A 21,091-nucleotide genomic window follows, 5' to 3' on the forward strand; every position below is an offset into this window, starting at 1 on the left:
GCTTTAATTTCTTAACCTACACACACAATTAAGTTTTACGTTGTTTGATTTCAAAAACGCATTTAGAATAGTTTTCGTAATGAAATTATGTATGTAAGAACATTTTACATGCTAAATACTACAATTTAAAATCTTTTCAAATATATTTACAGCTTTAAAATTCAGTTGTGAATAAAGAGAAGTCGGAATATTGTAATATCATCCAATCGACACATATACAGATACTTTACCATTGCTTAAATCTTTTCTATGCTGTAACGTTCTAAATTTAGGCAGGATTGTAATAAAAGTCGTGCAGAACATAACTTTAAAATAACCTGATAAGACTTTTAAGTGGATAATTTCTCAGCTCATGTAACAAAAACGACGTTATCTTTAAATTAGGTTTTGAATTCGAGCAAAGATAACAACTTGACCTGCGCTAGGAAGTTTATGGTCGAAAGAATCTGATAAGGGTATTTTTACAGGCACTTGTATTCTTGTATGTGATAAGTAAATTTAGTTATTTTGTGTATGCCTGTTCAAGTTGTTTGAAACCAATGTATTTTTACTAAGTGAAAAGTTTAACATGTTAAAAAATCAAAATAACTCATCGGGTATTTTATACAGCTTGCATAATTGAAAGTACAGTACAATTTAACAATTAATAACATTTTTTCCGTGTAAGGTGAAAAATTATGAGATTCGGAATTTTTTTCAATTTTATGATCCATTTTAAAATTAAACTGAACACTATACTTTTGAAAATAAAAATACAAAAAGTCATTAAAGTTTCCTAAATCAAACAACAAATATTCCAAAAAATCTTCTAAAAAATCTAAAAAAAAAAATAATAAAATATTTTAAAAATGAAACCTATTGTTGAGGTAAGCACTTCCCTCGGTAGTCCATGTGGACGGACAAATGTAAGACGATATTAATAAGTTAGGACATTGCCTAAACTATAGTTTGTTATGGTGTTTCCAAGCAATTAGCATTGTTAAACATTTTTCCTCTTTTAAGGGGTATGGTTCAAACCCCGGTCTCTGTACTATTTGGTATACCTTAATGTAAGACAGCATTTATATTTAATAGCCCAATACCAAAATGTCATCCTAGTCCTAAAACAGTACTTGGAATCGAAAAGTTTTGGTAGATAAAGATAAGAAACAAATTATGTCACACACTAAACCAATAATAATAATAATAATAATAATGTGTATTTGATTTAATCATACAACTTTCACCAACAGCAATAATATTGAAAGTATCTCAGCGAAATGTTTGCTGATGCTGCATTGGGATTGCAAGTAAAACTCGTCAATCAAATCTGAAATATTGAAAACGGAATTTTCGTGTAATACACTCCTGGGGTTCAGGCGCTGATGGCTTCATTTTATTCCCTCGATATTCTATTGTGTGAAACATTGCTGACCTTTTAACAAGAAATGTTTACGCATGGTTAGTAACTGTTTATTAGTATTACCGAAAGGCCTCGTCTATTACAAGGCCGCCGCGAGAGAAGTGGCAACGTCGCGGTCCAGGCCTACAAAAAGCTGCTGCATAAATTCTGTTGACACGATTGTTGTACTATCATTGCAATAGGTCGACCGGAGTGACGTTGCCACGCACGAAAATCGCGGCCTTATAGGAAGTTATGATTTATGTAAAGACTATTTAAGGGATGCAAATTTAAGTATTAAGTTTACTCATGTTTTAATTTAATTATATTTTTATTTTCTCTATACCAAAGAAAACCCAAACCTTTAATTACCTTTGGTTATTTTCAATAATACCAATAATTCAATAAGTCGACCATACTTCATATTTAAAAATTTTGAACTACTCCCCCACCCACCCCACGGGAATTTTTTTCAAAATTAACCAACACTATTGTAGCCTCTCATATCTAAATATAAGTTATATCTAAATAATATATCTAAATAATAGTTTGCTGCAAACCAATTTCAAATGTCTCAAATAGTTAAGGTGGTGCAAGTTAATTTTTAACCACCCTGATAGTTATTTGGATTTGAAACGTTTTAGGCGCCATTTTGTTATGTGTGGTCCAATTTTGGTTTTCTTTATGTCAATTGTTTAGTTTTGTCAAGACCTATAAAATCATACCAAACTCGACTATACTTGCCATTTAAAAATTTTGAGCTACCCCTAAGGGCAAAATTTTCAGAATTAGCCATCATTATTTTAGCCACTCATATCTAAATAGTTTGCTTCAAACCAATTTCAAATATCTCAAATAGTTAAAATGTTAAGAAGGGGTGCAAATTACTTTTCAGCCACCCTGTATAATTCTCAATTACGAACCGAACACGAGTTATTACGTAAAGCACAATAGTATAGTGTGTTGACGTGACAGCAAGTTTTGTCTGCATGTGAATGTATGTGATGTAGTATATTGTCAAGCATACAGTGTCATGCCCGAGGTGAAGACGTGAATACTGATACACTACGATCTACATTCTACTTCATTGCACCATATCTTACAATTGTCAACCTGCTTGAACACTATAAGTTGCGTTCTTTTCATATCTGACTACTTTCTGGTATTTTTCCTAATTCGGAATTTAGTTATACGTTCCACCTGGGTTTTGCATAGGTAACATTAATTTAATGTAATGAAATACGTCTTCTAACACCAGATATGCAGGGTGTCCCGTAAATAAAAAAATTCAGAAATTGGTTCTGGAGGTAAAAATATAGATAAAATCAAGAATCAGAGCGTCTTTCCCAAAAATGCATCGTTAACCAGATATCCGCCATTTTTTTTTCACAAACACCTTAATCCGGTATTTATAAAACTTAGTATGTATTTTAAAATAAATGAGATCTTTGATCGAAAAAAAGATAAATTTGAATTTCCAAAATTACAGAAATTCAGATTTGTATAATTTAAATTCCAAAAAATTGACAATTTTATAAGAAAGGTAACTTTTATTTAAAATTTACAAGAATTTTTTATCCAATCACATCCAAGTTAAAAAAAGTTCCAAAAGATTGAATGAAACATACCGTACCTGAAATATCACAATTGTTAAAGTAAAATAAGGTCACGGTCCAAACCATGGTACGGTATGTTTTATGTGTTTCCACGCCTCTTGTGTTTTCTTTTTTAATGGGAACGGTCCAAATCACAGTATTTGTACTATTTAGTCGACCTATTTGTAAGATATGTAATAAAATATTAATGCTATATAGCATTAATATTTTATAGTCCTTCAATTTGGTCTTAAATTGATCCCTAAATCAAAATTCAACCTGAGACTGATTAGTGAAAAATCTAGTAAATAGGTAGACCAACATGTATTACAATATTTATTTCTGTATTGTTTTTTCCTTTCGAATAGAAGATTATGTTACTATGAAACAATAAAAATGTTAATTACATAAAGCTATTTAACTAATGTATGGATTAAATATAAGTATAATAAAATTTGTTTCTAGAAAAACAATCTTGTACTCTTCTGTTATGCCGACTACACCAGGTTAGGTTAGGTTAGGTATGGTTAGGTTAGGTTATGTTAGCTTATGTTAGGTTAGGTTAGGTCAGGTTATGTTATGTTAGGTTAGTTTGGGTAGTTAAAAAATGAAAGTGTATTATGCAATGTGCAAAAAACCTGGTATAGTTAGTATTACAGAAAGTATCAAACACACCTTAACGTAACGAAAGTCAATAATTTTATTTATTCTTTTCAATGTAAACATTTTCTATAAATCAATAAAAGGCATAATGTCCAAAGTATTCTTAACAACAAAACAGTCATTCCTTCATCAAGGGATGTTCAGATACAAATAACAGGACATTAATCAGCTTTGACAGGTTGTAGTGTCTAGTGTTCTTTACTGGAGGATATTGGAGTGTCGTTGTCATGTTGAAGCCCGCTAACCGCTGAACTACCCCAACTGTTGTTGCTGAAGGGGATTATTGCATGCTACCCTGCAAACATTCAAATTGGTAATCCTATATCAAGCGGTAAGGGTTCCTTGAATACCCGCTCTGCGTAATGGATTGGGTTAAGGGAATTTGAACATATTTTGTAATTACATAAGTTATATAAACGTCTTTTTCTGTTTACCTACTACAGTAATCAATTACCGAACTTATAAGAAAGAAAACGTTGTATTTAAATCGAAAGGAATCAAATACAGGGTGTGTCGTAAACAGCAAAACTACGGAAAAGGGTTTTAAGGGTAAAAAAAGAGAATAAAATATTTTGTTTTCTAAAATTGCTTTTATAACTAGATATCCGCAGTTTTGTAGTTTTTACATACACATTTGCATCTTTGTATTGTTTTAAACCGATCTTTATTGAACTATCTTTGGTCAGGTACCTACAAGAGACCTATAATTACGACCATTTCAATTTCCATATTTATATAACTTAAAAATGGCTGATTTTGTGACAGAATATGAAGCACACTAATAAAAATTTTCTATTTTCTATAACGATACCAAATTTAAAAGAATCACAAATAGCTTAAATATCATGATTTGTAGCTGTAAAGGTTTAAACAGCTTAACTACTTTTTCTCATCTGTTCGGGTTATACAGTAATGTAAATTGTCAACAGTGTTATTGAATTTAATTCAAAATGAAATTTGACAGGGGGCCCTAAGAATGTCGCCAGGACAATCTTTCGTAATAGTTCTATGTCCCAATAAATGGAAAATAGTAACGTTTGTTTTATAGTTATAATTGCTGCAACAAGTTAAACAACAATACAAGTTAATGATTAAATGCGAGGTTTAGTTGTAGAGTGTAAGACTTCGCTCTGTAAAGTTCCGGGTTCAAATTCTAACAATCACCAATACTGTAGATCTTAACACAGACTAGTGAAAAAATGTGTGTTCCCATGAAGCCATGACCCCCTCTAGTCAGCATGGAGTAAGTGGAAAACAGTTCCGGGCTGAAACCTGGAATAAAAAATATTTATAAATTTCAAACCGATCAGTGGTTCTTAAACTGAAGACTAGCTAGATATTTTTAGTTTATGTCGAATATGTGTTATCTTTTGTAGGCTATATACTATTTTATAGTAAGAAATATTATGCAACGTTGAATGCTACTTTATCGCAAAGGCTTGTGTAAATCCCAATAGATCTTAAATAAGCCTTCAAGTAGAGTGCTTAATATTCCATTCCTAACCCCAAAAGAGCTATAATGTTCTCTGTGATATATACCTCATGTGATCTCTTATAAATACCTTTGAATCGCATCAGATAAATTTTAACCTTTTAGGGAAGACGATTTTGATCGATAAAAGAATTGTATAAAAAGCAAGTTTTTATTTTTGAGTGGTAGGCCTATATAAATTAATTTAAATACATTTTGAAAGTCGGTTGAGAGGTTCCGCTAATCTAGCATTTAAACGTCATGCCTTCTGATCTGAGGGCCTAGGTACGAATCCATCTAAACACCAATAGTTTTATGAGTAAAAGCAATAACTCGATGGTTCGGGACCCACCTTACATTGTAGAGTCTTTTTGGTAGAAAACAAAACCAGTGAGTCATTTGAGATCATCTTGAGTTAAGTCAGTATTTCGTATTTGAATACGACATTTTTACTGTATAATTTGTAAGTGAGTAAAATAGTATATGAATGTTGTTCTTTGAAACTTTAGAGAGGTTTCGCGTTTAAATTGCATTAATTTTTATTTAGCAATTTATTCGCCTGTACGATAAAATCAAACTTATTTAATATATTTTAATATATTTAATATATATTTAAATATTTCCCATGATGTCACAATGAGTAATATTTCAAAAATTAAATTAAATTTATAGTATTTAAGTAATTTAATCTTTTAAAAGTGACACGTGCACGTTATCAATAAGTGAAATAAAAATATATTAAGTGTATATATATTAAGTTATTACATGTTTTATCAACCCCCTGTTGCAAAAGTATGTTTTATTTTTTAATTGTACTTTTTCTGTTTTTAATATTTAATCAGGACTTACACGACTTAGACACACAAAATATCAATGATATTAAATCACTGCAATTTACTGCTTGGCTACCTACAGTAATGGAAGCCATTGGAAATACAATAGTAGCACGGTTACAATAAGAGATTAACGGGGAATTTGAAAACAAAAGAGTGGTCGAAAGTCAATTACTGGTCTGCGGGTAATTGAATGTTCTTAAAACTGTGGATTAGAAAGGAATTTTAAAACCTGTGATTGCATTGTGGAGCTGTAGTTAAACTGTATTCAGTTTTTAATTGACCTTTCAAGAATTAAGCTCTTATCTCTAAAACTGTTTTAATTGTTGACTAACTTAAGTTTAAATGCTTTTATAATTGAATTTGAACAGTTTATTCTACTCTACAAGTTTGATATGTTTAACAAATTTTAGGAAAACTTTTGAGGTTTGTGATTTTGGTATATCTGTTAAAGATATTTTATACTGCGTTTCATGCATTAATTCAATTTTGAAGGTAACTATGATCTGATTAATACTAAACAGCCATTGTTGCAAAATAAATGTTAGGTACCTATTTTTTTTGGCAATTTTTAAACTCAATCAAACAATTGAGTTGTGGAGTTTTTCTTGTTTAACATATGTATTGTTTTGAGGTTTTTTTAGAATCTTAAAGTTTGCATTACATGTTTGCCAAATCTAAACACAGAAACGGCGAATTACTGTGTTTTCCTAGTAAGCATGTGGTTAAAAGGGTAAACGGTCAAAAATAAGTCCAACCATCGTTTTTTCAAGGTTTTTTCAAGTCTTACATTCTTCAGGCTAATCCTAGAAGGTTGTGGCATTATCACTTAGATATAATCCATTGGTGATTGGTGGGATTTTAACCTGGAACCTCCGAACTGAAGTCCCGTGCTCTCCCATCAGACCAGCTCGCTCCCAGCAGTCGGGTTAGAGACTCGGTTTGTAAAGTTTAATTCATAGGTTTAATGCACATATTCAGTACATTATGCAATTGCTTTGGGAATTTTATTAAAGCACTTTTTTAATAATTGTTTCTTAGGCCCTACCTTTAGCATAACTAATTTCATTTTGTCCTATATACCACACAGACATCTTATCAATTATTTGTTTACACTATAGTAGTGTACAAGGGAGAACGAGCTGGTCTAGTGGAATAGCGTGTGATTTTAGTCATAGAGGTACCGGGTTTAAATCCCACCAATCGTTAATTTTTTTTCTTATGACGCTAAGCACGAGCCCAGAATTGTTTTTACATTACTTCAGGCTAGACCTAGGGGTTGCGGTATTATTACTTGGATAAAATCCATTGGTGATTTGGCGGGATTTGAACCCGGGACTCCAGGAACCGGAGTCCCGCGCTCTAACCACTAGACCAGCTCGCTCCCCCATATCCACCAATCGCTAATGCATTTTATATAAATTATAATGCCCCAATCCCTAGGCTAGTCTGAAATCATGTGATGAACCTAGTGCTGGAGCCTAGTAAAAAACTTAAATAATTACAGCATGAAAATTTAATTTTACAATTATTGATTCCATATAATGATCTACCACAACCAGTGGAGGAAATTTAACTTCATCACAACTGTGATGGCATGGATTATGTAGTTTATTATTTGAATACATGATTAAACGGAAACAGAAAAGCAAGGGTTTCAATTGTTAGCAAAACTGATTGCCCGTCATGATCTAATCTTACGCCTTTGTCATGTACACAGAGTATTGTTGTGATGTTTGCGGTTCGCATATGTATAAATGTGGTCTGTTTTAGGTGGCTTTTTGGTCAAATTAGAGGTTTTACCAAATTGTAAACACGTTTTATGGTTACAAACTTTTCTCAACTCATAAAAAAGATAAAGTATACAAGATCCAAATCAATGTTTTGAATGTTGTATGTATTTTTATAGGTTTTCGTAATTTAATCTGTGTAATATTGTAGGAGACGGTTAAAACTGTGCACGTTTCTCAAAATGTGCAAACGGTTTCGAAACAATTCATCGATCAAATATATGTAATCATACAAACAAACGTTTATATAATACGTTAAAGATATTTTAAAGTTATACATTTCCATTTTCAGAAAAATTCGTCCACAATCGTATGACTGTTAAACTAAAATATTTTCCTCATAGTTCATTTAAAATAATTTACCCAACAAAATCGAATTTCAGTTTAAAAATTGGTTTCATTCTGTACATTGTCAGTGAGTGAGTTGTATAGCTTATAAGCTTTCAATTTTGTAAGCCCTCAAAGTTTTTAATGGTTTTAAATGATTCATAAAAAATTTCCTTGAAACAAACAAAATAAGTTGTAAACATGTTAAATCACTTTTACGGTGATGTATTTTAATTTAGAACAGAAAGGTAGTCCATTAACAGTTTTTACAGCAGTTTTTGAACTATAAAGTGTAGTAGGTGTTGTCTGCAGACTACATTCCTCGAGTGAGACTTATGTGAGAGCTTCTTACCATTCTAGGTTAAGTACCATTTTGTGTAATGTTTCTAGCTCGTTAATGTTAATGTTATGTCATAAGTATGACACCATTGTACGAGTAAATGTTTACCGCATATAGAAGCATAGTACCTGGGGACCGAGCTTTGCTCGGGAAACTTTATCACTATACTCTGAAATTGTTCTTTGATCAATGTAAATCCATCCCAAAAATATTATTTTGCGGTCTATCTTTTCTTGACATCTATTTTACTTCTAATAAAATCATAATATCATAGTTTACTGAAACGATAGGTGTTGTCTGCAGACTACATTCCTTCGAGTGAGACTTATGTGAGAGCTTCTTACCATTCTAGGTTAAGTACCATTTTGTGTAATGTTTCTAGCTCGTTAATGGTAATGTTATGTCATAAGTATGACACCATTGTACGAGTAAATGTTTACCGCATATAGGAGTAAGTGAAAAGAGGTTGGAAATAATGAAGCATAAGCATAATTATTTAGATAATCTTCATCAGCCAGTGGTTAAATCCTTATATTCATTTAACTTGTAGTACAATATATCTTTGTGTATAAATATATTCGTTTGTCTAATAATTTAAACCGCCTTTAAATCTGATATTTTCTAGTGAAGAAAATATTGTGAGTAGCCTAAATATCTATGTAATAATGATTGAAACCCCTTGTTTATTGTAATGCCATCAATTTCAAAATGACAATTTTCTTGAACTAACAATTTTTTATTTACATATTTAAAGTAAATTGCTCATATATATTTTTATCTTTTTGGTGCATGTACATACGTTTTTTTCTTGGCTTTACGAAATATGCTAAAATATATTTTGTAGCAGGCTATTTTTACTCGTACAGTGTTGAACTATTGCAAATTCCAGAGAGTTATTCGACGTTTTCATTTTATGATTCGCGTAGTTATCTGACAGAAATTCCAACATATCATCAGATTGCCCATGTATCATGGTATCAACTGTGGCTGGCTGACTTGTTTGGTTTGATTAAAATAAAACACAGTATGAAGCTTTGTTTTCAACTGAAATTCGACAAAACCGATGTCATTACGAGATCTAATCTCGATCTTTTGCTACAATAAAACCTGGTTATGATCCACAAATGTTTATTGTAAAATCAGCTCTGTCGAGATAGGTTCTATACAAACACTTAATTTTAGGAAATGTATTAAATTAAATGTAATAAAATTTCTGTTGGTATACATAAAAAATCAAATAGAAGCATAATTCACTAAAAATAAAAATAAATTTGGCCCAACGTTTTTGATCATCAATATGATCACAAATAACAACTAAACTACAATGGGTTTCAACTTGTTAAGCCTGGCTATATTCATTATCTAGAAAAGCTTTTCATTTAAATATTCTCTACGTAAAGCTGCCTAAGGCCTTGTGTTTCATTTCATTGTGTATTTATATCTAACAAAGCTGTTGCCAATACAAACAAATCATGATACTTGTTTGTTGTTAATAAATGTATTGTTTTATCTTCAATATTATCAGTATTGACGATGAAAAAACGAGTTGTAGTTATTGAACCTATTAATTTTTTTTATTTTATTGAACAAAGTACCGGTAACAGTTTTCGTAATTAATGTAATTAATTAATGCTTCAAACTAGGGGTTTCGACGTAATATTTTTACGGAAAGTAAATAAAAGAAACGTCTTATAACACTTAAAACATATATTTACGCTTATACTGTTACTCGCAAGACGGTAAATATACACAAAAGATGGTAAGTGGTGATCGATTTTGATTGGACACCCAATGTAGTGGCGTCCCTACTACATTTAAGATTCTTGTCATTCGCCTATTGGGTCTGATGATGATTGGAGTGTCCAATCGAAATGGATGACCGCACACCATCTTTTGTGTATATTTACCGTCTTGTGAGTAACAGTATAAGCGTAAATATATGTTTTAAGTGTTATAAGACGTTTCTTTACTTTCCGTAAATTTAACAGCACGTACAATGCTGATAAAGAAGTTATGTAATGTTTTTAGATAGGTTAGGCATGGTTTCCTTCATATAGTCACATAATTCAAATGGACTTATATTGTAAACATCAATCAGGAAAGTTTACAGTTGCTTAGAAAAATAAATTTTGAGACTTTGAAATGTGACAGAAATAGTTAATAGGTCGAATTGCAATTTTACAATTAATTAAACTACCTCAACAAAGTACAGTTTTTAAAGCCTGATAAACTGCTTGGTAGAGGGTTTATAATGCTTTGTCAAGCATTCACTTTGATGGCTAGTTGAAATAGTTAGATAAGCTTAATACGTGTATATTGCTGTTGCCAAAGTTCTTCATCACCTTTAGAATAACATGTATTACAAAGTACAACCTACAACGTAATAGTTTGTAATGTTGACCATGTTACTTGATTAGAGACATTTATATTTTATTTTTAACTCTTTGATGACATAGTTGTTCGCTATATTGAAACTCATAATTTACTGTTGTAAATAGAATTTGTAATAAAAATACCTCCGCCGCAGCAAACCTGCAGACTAGGCGAATTTCCATTTTACCTGATTGGATTTACACTGAAATGTTTCCTTAAAAATATCACATTTATTCCCTATTTAAATAAAATTAGTTTAACGATTACTTAGGTTTGCTGCAAGTTTACTAATTCTCCATAAGGAAAGCATAGGAATTTTAAATATACAATTTTGTTTGAATTTTCTACGTAACCATTAGGCGCTTAAACACGCTTTAATATACCAAGTTATTTGTTTTTAAACTTTACAAAATAGTTTGGAAAGAAATTGCTAAATTTTATGTTTTTGAGTCAAAAATGGGAAGACCCATCACGCTGGTTCGCGAACTTGTTCGAATACATGTAGGTTTACAAGTTTATATCAAATTTAATCAAAATTTGACACATATATGAGGCATCTAGGACCTCAAAATGAAAAAAGTAAATCGGTCCCGGGTCTAGGTCTTACCATGAGTACTACGGTAATAGCTTATTCTCTATTTAGGAAATTCGCTTAACACTTACCTCATGGAATCGTGGTTATGTTTGTATTTCACAATGCACATTTTTACCAATCTATTCTCATTATGTTCGTTATATATATTCTAACAAAGTACGTATATAAATTATAACTAATATGATTGGTAGAGGAGAACGGACGAGTGCAGAAGTGTTCTTTTCCTCTAGGATTCAAAGTGAACCTCATCAATCAAATCTGAAATATTGAAAACAGAGCTTGGTGGAAAGCCCTCCTGGGGGTTTTGAGTTCAGACAATTTCTAACTCTGTATTCTGTCTGAATAATGCACTATCTGAACTACTCAAAAATATAATCAGCTGCGAATCACGTAAAACTCTTCATATGATAATGTGTAACTTATCTATCTAATATATAAAATTCTCGTGTCACAGTGTTTGTCTGCAAACTCCTCCGGAACGACTTCACCGATCGTTATGAAATTTGGTGTGTAAATTCTGTAGGTATGCGAATAGAAAGTAAACTATTTCCCGTTTCGAAATTCTTAAAAGGGCTCCGCCCCAGTGGCTCTGGAGTTTCCCATGTTAACCTTATGAGAAATGGAATTAATGAATCTTAACAGCTGTTTCAATTAAACAAGTTGGTTCTGTTCTATGATGTTCAATAGCATTAAAGTTACAAGGATTACCAACAGGGTGCAGCACTATTATTTCTTTTACATTTATGACAACAGCTAATTTGCAACCAAAAGGTGAGTGAGCGTAGCGAACGAACTTCAACCTGGAGGCGAGTTAGCGTAGCGAACGAGCTAACCTGAAGGCAAGTGAGCGCAGCGATCGAGCTCCAACCCAAAGGTGAGTGAGCGTAGCGAACGAGCTCCAACCCAAAGGTGAGTGAGCGTAGCGAACGAACTTCAACCTGGAGGCGAGTTAGCGTAGCGAACGAGCTAACCTGAAGGCAAGTGAGCGCAGCGAACGAGCTCCAACCTAAAGGTGAGTGAGCGTAGCGAACGAGCTCCAACCCAAAGGTGAGTGAGCGTAGCGAACGAACTTCAACCAGGACGTGATTGAGCGATGCGAACGAGATCATCTTGAAAATTAAACTTAACGGTACTTTCTTTCCATCGGTCTGTCTTAGGGGAAACCTATAACTTTGGCGATACGAAGTTCGCCGGGTCAGCTAGTCTATCTATATATTAATAGGCAAGCATGTTTCTTTAAAACCTTTTTTCTCAGCTCGTGTGCATCGTGGGGTAAATCTACGCATACCGTTAGAAAGCTATTTTCCTGTAGGTGTGCAGAATCCCTTTATAAATTTAAATAGGCTCAAAGATAAGCACAAAAAATGAGTTTAAAAATTTGAAAAATTTAACATGGATCTTATGCGTTGCCATGCTGGTGACGAAATAACAACGAAATATAAACAGAAAATCAAAACAAATGGAAGAAACTCCAATCACATGTTTTATTTACAGTGTGGGGTGAAAATAGAGAAGTGAGTAAGTTTACATTACATATTTTTGGTCGAGTTTCGACCACTGGACGACCTCTCGTTTCTATAAATGTTTGAAATTTTTTATTAGTTTATGGAAATTGTTAAAATTATCATATTTACTATCATGTTCACGGTAGTTTGAAATCAAAATACCCCCGCCACAGCAAACCTGTAAATTTCCATTTGCCCGATTGGCATTTTTATTAAATTTATTTAAATAACATTGTGCTCAACGAGTACCTAGGTTTGCTGCTACAGTGAGGGTAATAAAGTGGGGGTTTTAGTAGAATATCAATAGCTTAGTATAAAATAAGTAAATTTGCCAAGTTTGATCAAAATGTATAAGTTAACAGGCAAACTAAAACAGTTTACTTATTCTCAATAAGCATGTTAATTTTAAATTTACGATTTTTTATTTTTTTCCGTGACCAATAACCGTAAAAAACGCTTCAATGTACTAAATTATTTGCTTTTTTAAACTATAAAAATGGTACCAAGAGAAATTGGGAACTTTTTTGGTTTTGAGGATCAAAAATTAGAAAAACCCCCCATATAATACCCCGTAAAACTCCGTTTCCATAGTCCGATCATGCTGGTTTGCGAACTCATTCAAGTTTATCCCGCCCTACACCTTAGGAGACTTATTGTATTGTTAAATTTGAAGCCTGTTGTGATGTGTAGTTAATGTTGAAGATTATTTTTCACCTCAAAATATCATCTTTCGCAGATTCGTTACAAACTGTTTTGTAGAGCTCGAAAACAAAATAATTTAGTACACCTCGTTGTACGTTTAAACGGAGAAAATTCCATTGAACTAGAACTAAAAAATGCTCATGTTATTCTTAGAAAGAAAATTAAAACTTGCAGTTTGCTCGTTTATGGATGTGTTAGAAGAAAATTTGGCAAATTTATTCATTTCATACCATACCGTACTATTTACATTAGACAAATATATTCCCCTTTCCTGCAGCAGCAAATATGAGTACCCCTTAAACCTAATGAAATAGAAGATAATCTTATATGTGTAAGGAAAAACAATTCAAAACCCAATCGGACAAATGGAAATACGCTTGGTCTTCAGATTTGCTGCAGTGGGGGTATTTAACAATTTATTTATGAAGTGGTAGGTTTGAAAGTCGACCCGACCCTGGTTACAGAACACTGACATGCTCCATTCATCAAACGTGTAATCAAAATGTGCCACTCGACACAACAGCGCTCTCGTATCAATCATACAACAACAACGTCATCGGCTGGCGCAGAATATCGCCATCTTGCGGGTCAACAGCTGTTCTACTGGTGTTTACAAATATTGTGGTAGGTTGAATAAAAAAAGGTTTGACTACAGAAATGTTTGTGAAGGGGTTTATGCAACCTACATAGACTTATTCCTACTCTTCAACCACCAAATATATCAATTACAGCTGATCTTAGTTGGTAACAAAGCTACACAGATCTCACACCCTACAATCACCCTTCACTCATATGGGTTAAAATACGCACCTAGGTGACGTCCCTATCTCAATGATTGATAATCTTAACCTTACCACCGCAAGATGTATGAATGACGGCCCTCTCAATGAACAGCCCAGTCTTTTATAAATTTGATCACTGAAAACTTGACTAGACATTTTTATCGAAAACCAACTTCCTGGTCAGTATGACAATATGGGCAACACATCTTTTAACTTGTTCTAGTCTGTTACTTAAGAGATTTTTTACTTAATTTTTCAAAGTCTGAAATGGAACTGGAAGGTGCAAATAACTTGCAGAATGGAGTTAGCTATGGTTGTTCATGAATTATCTGACTGTTGATAATTAAATGTGGCGGCTCTAACCACATTTGGATTGCTTGACTGAGATTGTATTCTACTTTCGGCCACCCTGTTGTCCAAAGTTGTACTACGTTTGGTTTGGTTTAAGTAACTTTTATAAAAAAAACACATTTCACAAAATTTTTGATTTGCCGTGTTAAATTCAATCTAAAGCTTTGTTTGCGATCATGTCCGACAAAAACAATCAATTTTACAGTTTTTAGGTGTATTATTTATACCATATTAGCTATATATTTAGTAAATATGATAAAATTTTAAGTTAGTATTCATGAAATATGTTTATATCAAGTAATTGAATTTTCATATACCATATCCAAGGGATCATATATCATTTAATTTTCCAATCAACTATCGATTTAATACTAGATTAGTGAGTATGTGATTACAGTTACAAGTAAAATTGTCAACGAATTTTTACAAAATTATTATTTTTCTATCGTACATAATTCTAGTTTATGATCCTACTTTGTTATAATCAAAGAACATATATTTTCTTCGAATTAAATAATTTTATATGTATGATGGGTTTAAAGAATTTTTACAACGATTTTCCGATCACTGATGTGAAAATACTGCTGAAAAGGACCAGTAAAATAAGTTGTTGAAAACTGCTGTGATCTGATTTGCCTGGCGCAGCAACTTTTTCCTCTCGGGTCTACAAAGTACCACTTTGCACCTTTAATGTCCTCCACACAAACTCCTGCTTGAAAGTATCCGCCAATTAACGGACTTATTTGAGAGTCGGTTAACAAATAGTATTTTAATGTTTGTGATTTAATGAGACATTTATTATTTTGCGTTAGTATTACAAAATGTAAAAAGGATTTTTAAGTTTTAGTCCCAATAATTTCAAATACAACTTTAATCAATTTGCTAGATTATTTTATTATTTATTATTTAATATTATTTAATAATTTATTAAATAATAATAATCGAACTGTATATTTAGTATGTAAGTTTTAAGTGGGTAACACCTTATTCTTATTTGTCCAAAAGTTAATTTTTGTGTGTGATATTCTTATTACAGTACCTATGTAAGTTGTATCAGATTAGTTTAGGATAACTATTTTATTTTTTATAGTTTTCCAACAAAATTATTGGGTAACATTTCACTGCTAGTAAGCTAAAATAAACAGCTGTTTTAGTTGTTAGTTACCCAATGAGCTCAAATATTGATACATACCTTCAGTATCTAAAAAAAAAGTTTCCTCCATTATTTATGAATTTATTTTCTTCAAGAAAAGAAATTGCCTAAATTAAACATTAAATTAAAGTTTTTTTTTCAGATAGAAAGTTTTAAGTGGCCGCCATTTTAAAACTAAAATTTGTGTTTGTGCTAATAACTTATGTAACAAATTCCAATTCATAAAAAAATTCAAATAAAAAATATTTTTTTGAAAAAGCACCACAATAGCAGTTGTACAGGTAATTTATGAGTTTTTAAAATGTTTACTGATATTTTGGGCCTTTTTCGTTAATTCGCTGCCACTAGTGGAATGTGGTTAGGTTAGGTTAGGGTTTTCTAACTATACTAAACTCTATACCAACCTAACCTGACCTAACAAAAGTATAATTCACCACCACTTGCTAATAATATATTGCTCTAAAAACTATTGGTAGTGAATTAATGGAACGGTCCAATATTTAAAATGTTAAATAATAAAATGTTATTATTTTAGTTTTTCTTTGGTCTAGGAATGTTACCTTAGAAGGTTGATAAAGTTCAAGGACTTATTTGACAAATTATTATGTGTAAAATATATTTTACAATCGCCGGGAGTGAGACGCTCAGCAGGGTGGGGCGTAACGTTGTAACTGCGTTGTGAAGGTGGTTGGTTGTCTCAGCGGGTGTTAACTCGTAAACCAAACATCTTCACAGAGACGTTTAACTTAGCCTCGTTTGGTCTCTGGGGCTGTAGCCAAGGGGGGGGGACCACCCCCCCCTTGGATCAATATTGTGTCATATTGTTAATGGTTTATGGTGTGTAATTTATTTTACCTACGACGTTTTTTAAACTAGCTTTTCCAATTCAGTTCTTAGAAAATATTCTTTTTAAAATTGATTTTGTACTTTACAGTTCAAGTTTGGACCAATGAGGTTCAAGGATTGAGAAAGAAATTGTAATGCTTCGAACGTCAACTTATTAGCTAAATGCCAATTTAATTGATTATACAATAAGTGTGGTTGGGACAATGAGTAGTTGCATCACGGTGGCAATGAGAGGTCACAAACGAAAACATCTTAGACGTTATGAGCAGTGATTGTTAGTAATGAAACGGTCGTAGGTACAGTAGTGTACGCAACTCGCGTAGACACTCGTAGAAGTTTTAAAGGCACTCGCCAAGGCTTGTACCTTAAATCTTCTACTCCTGTCTGAAAGACTATCTTCACGTGATCGTTCTGTAAACTATTATAAAAACTGATTTCCCAGGACAGAAACTTTTACCTGAAATATACAGGATTTTTGTGTGACTACTAAAATAATTGACCTAATTGACGTCAATATAATTGACGTCTGGCTATTGTAAATCAATCGAATTTTATTTTTACCACAATACTCTATTGAGCCCCGTAGCAGGTACGGGTAATCGATGCGCTCTTTACTCTATGAACACCTTTGTTCAAAGGGCAGTCGTCTATTGTCCGGCAGCTTTCGTCCTTTGACAGCTCAATGACGATGTCAAATCTGTGACACTAAAACTGGGGTATTAGCCATAATTTGTGATCAGACATCGGCTATAAATTGGGATTAGCTATAATTTCTGATTTGGCCATCTATAAATTGTGACTGGGGCACTACGCTATGTATGGAAAATCGAGTATACTACAAACAAGGATTCTCCTTGATTGTCAGAAACATTGGATTTTATAATGACCTGGTTTGGTGTATAATTTGATTTTATTTACATTATTTGGGTTAAAACCTTGTTTTATTTTACGACATCCACATGGCCGCATTTAGGTCGCGTAGCTGTAGCCTTAAAGAGTCCCTACTTTGAGCAGATAGTCTCGGCTGGCGTTTTCTAGGCTACTGTTTCTTTGCGCGTTTGCTGATGCGTGTTAAGAAAGTGTGTATTTTTTTTTTATTTGCTTTTTTTATAATAAATGTACTTAAATTCTTAAATGTGTTTGTGTTTAATTAGATTAGGTAATCCCACCGTACTATCTTCTCTAATATATAAAACTAGTGAACCCGTGCGGCTCAATGAGCCGGCTAGTATGAAACATCACGCCGAGGAAAACGTTATGCTTAAATTCTAGTAACTTTAGTTACATCTTAGAGTTATTTGAAAACTTGTTAGAAACTAATTTTAAATATCTCTAATGGCGTCACCAAGGTTCACCTACATCATTTCTGCTCTCGATTTTAACTGATAACTTCTAATGAATGCTAAACGATCTGCCTCAATTCGAGTTAATATGTTGCAACAAAGTTTTCCAGCATTGAGAATTGAAGAACACTGTTACCTTACTGATAACCTTTCTTGAGTAATTAAAGTTGGGCCATTTTATTTCTTTAATTTGAGACATCCCCCGATCAAACGAATTTTCTCCGTAGAGTAACCTGAAAAGTGGGGTGATGTCAACCATTTCATGTGCTCCATTTTTTACCCACAAACTTGGGGTTACCAACTGAACAACCATAACCTGCTTTGAATAGGCTAAAGCAGCAACACCATTGAAAGTTGGTTAACGTAATTTTAACAAAATGTTTTGAAATATCTCGATCTGTCAGTGTCTGAAGTAAACATTTCTTGCATGCATTCATTTTTGATCTGACATTTAGGCAAGTTTACTTTTCCACCGTGACAACACTATGAGCTTCGTATATTTTTTCACTTCCAAAGTAAGTTGCATAGCAGAACTGGCAAATATTATTCATCTCACAAAGTGAATGTTTATCTGGATGGGTATCTGTTAGACCAGGTCTCTCTTTTTCTACTCTCCTCATACGCACAAAATATCTTATTATTAATTGCGTCCTACTACCGTGTTCAATATTTCTTCTTTGAACTTGAGGCATTTTCTGTTCTTCCAACAAAACTGATTTGAACTGTTTAACTTGGTCTTAACCTACTACATATTACAAACATCAATATTTACTCCCAAAAAGCTACAGCTTCTTATAAACAGCTGTTTTTTGGTTTTAAATTTGTTCTATGTATTTCTTATGGGGAAACCCCGACCTTTGAGTGGGCCTCACGCTCTTAAGAGTAGGAATTTTAGAATTCTAAAACCTTATTGCAAAACTACATATTGAGACGAATCTTTTGACACCTCAAACGTTGAAATTGGTCCACATATAAGGGAGGAGTTGCGTTAACAAAAAACGGCTTCACGTATTATATATATAGATAGATTCTCGTGTCACAGTGTTTGTCTGCAAACTCCTCCGGAACGACTTCACCGATCGTAATGAAATTTGGTGTGTAAGTTCTGTAGGTATGCGAATCGGACGTAAACTATTTCCCGTTTCGAAATACTTAAAAGGGCTCCGCCCCATTGGCTCTGGAGTTTCCCATGTTAACCTTATGAGAAACGGAATTAATGAATCTTAACAGCTGTTTCAATTAAACAAGTTGGTTCTGTTCTATGATGTTCAATAGTATTAAAGTTACAAGGATTACCAACAGGGTGCAGCACTATTATTTCTTTTACATTTATGACAACAGCTATAGTTCGGCCGCTTAGAAAGCGACCTCCTCCAGCATTGGTTTAGCATTAGCGCGCAGGTCGTTTTCTAAGCGGCCGAACTATAATTTGCAACCAAAAGGTGAGTGAGCGTAGCGAACGAACTTCAACCAGGACGTGATTGAGCGATGCGAACGAGATCATCTTGAAAATTAAACGTAACGGTACTTTCTTTCCATCGGTCTGTCTTAGGGGAAACCTATAACTTAGGCTAATTTGTAACTACATTCATGTTTCAAGTTGACTAAATTGTCAACTTAGCTAATTTGTAACCTGGAGGCGAGTTAGCGTAGCGAACGAGCTCCAACCTAAAGGCAAGTGAGCGCAGCGAACGAGTTCCAACCCAAAGGTGAGTGAGCGTAGCGAACGAACTTCAACCAGGACGTGATTGAGCGATGCGAACGAGATCATCTTGAAAATTAAACGTAACGGTACTTTCTTTCCATCGGTCTGTCTTAGGGGAAACCTATAACTTAGGCGATACGAAGTTCGCCGGGTCAGCTAGTATTTCTATATATTTATGAATGTCAGGTTAAGTGTAAGAAAGGGCCATGTAGCCCTAACTTTGCCTGAAAAAATCAAAAATTTGCATTTCATTTAATTTGATTTCATGAACGATTTTTATAGCTATTAGCACTTTTCTTCGGACGTCTTTATTTTATTTGATTTTCTTATTACAGTAGTGTTCTTTTGCACTCCTACACTCTACTATAATATTTGGCACTGAACTTTCAATGAATGTGCTTACTTGTCCTTTGCAAAATTGAGCAATGAACCTTCACGAAGATAGTTTCTCCAACACACTTATACACTATAGTCTGTATGTTGGAACCTTTCTCCTGAACCTTTTTCTACCTGGAACGACCCGGGCCTTGACCATTGTTTAATCCCCAGGAGTCAGGTTCTACCATACACAGTATTCACAAACTTTTTAAATTTTCTGGAACTCACAAGGATTCCAGCCGTCTTGCCCATACCTGAGTAAACCTTTTTTGAGGATCATTAATGATTTAATGATGAATCATCACTAATTGTAAAATCAAGTAAACAGATATTTACAATTTTAATTTTTGTGTTCCAGGTACAAAGTGGAAGTGGCAGGCAAGTCATTGCCGGTGCTCACCAACCTTGACAAGGGCAAGTACGGTGTGATTGTGTTCGAGAACCTCAACAAATACCTGCAGATGGACAAATGGAACCGGGAACTATTGGACAAGTATTGCCGGGAATACAGCGTCGGCATTGTGGGCTTCGTACCCCACAGTGAGGAGACCCTGGTGGGGGCGCAACTACGGGGCTTCCCCCTCTACATCCACACCAACCTCAAATTAAAGGTGAGCTCCCCGAATAACAATTTTAACGTCACATACTTTCTGAATATTGTATTGTAGAATTTATTGTTTTGTGCGAACTCAACAAAGACTTTTTTCATTCTACTCGAGGTAAGACAAAATCCTTCTCTCTCAATGGATTGTTCTGATGAATGAAAATGTTGTTGACTTTTTTGTACCAAGAGCTGCATTGAAGTGGGTTGGTCGTGCATTGGTTGCGCCAAAGAGTTCCTTAATTGCGCCAAGCCCTTAAAGGGACCCAAAGAATGTTCCTTAGTTGCGCCAAGCCCAAGTCAGGTAGGGGTGAGTTTCTGACAAAAGAGATGTCCTTGATTACGTATCATCCTAAC

General features: G+C 33.5%; 1 protein-coding gene across 1 annotated transcript in view; it reads left to right on the plus strand.

Annotated features, from left to right (window-relative positions):
- Positions 1-21,091, plus strand: part of LOC128985452 (bifunctional heparan sulfate N-deacetylase/N-sulfotransferase) — a 127,792-nt gene that overhangs the window by 65,981 nt on the left and 40,720 nt on the right. Inside the window, exon 5 of the mRNA XM_054404940.1 lies at positions 20,492-20,744. Within this exon, the coding sequence (XP_054260915.1) occupies positions 20,492-20,744 (253 nt within the window). The remainder of the gene's footprint in view (positions 1-20,491; positions 20,745-21,091) is intronic.

Source organism: Macrosteles quadrilineatus, unplaced genomic scaffold (assembly GCF_028750875.1).
Source record: "Macrosteles quadrilineatus isolate MER2022 unplaced genomic scaffold, UCM_ALF_1.0 Scaffold_2__2_contigs__length_208266976, whole genome shotgun sequence".
Taxonomy (NCBI): Eukaryota; Metazoa; Arthropoda; class Insecta; order Hemiptera; family Cicadellidae; genus Macrosteles; species Macrosteles quadrilineatus.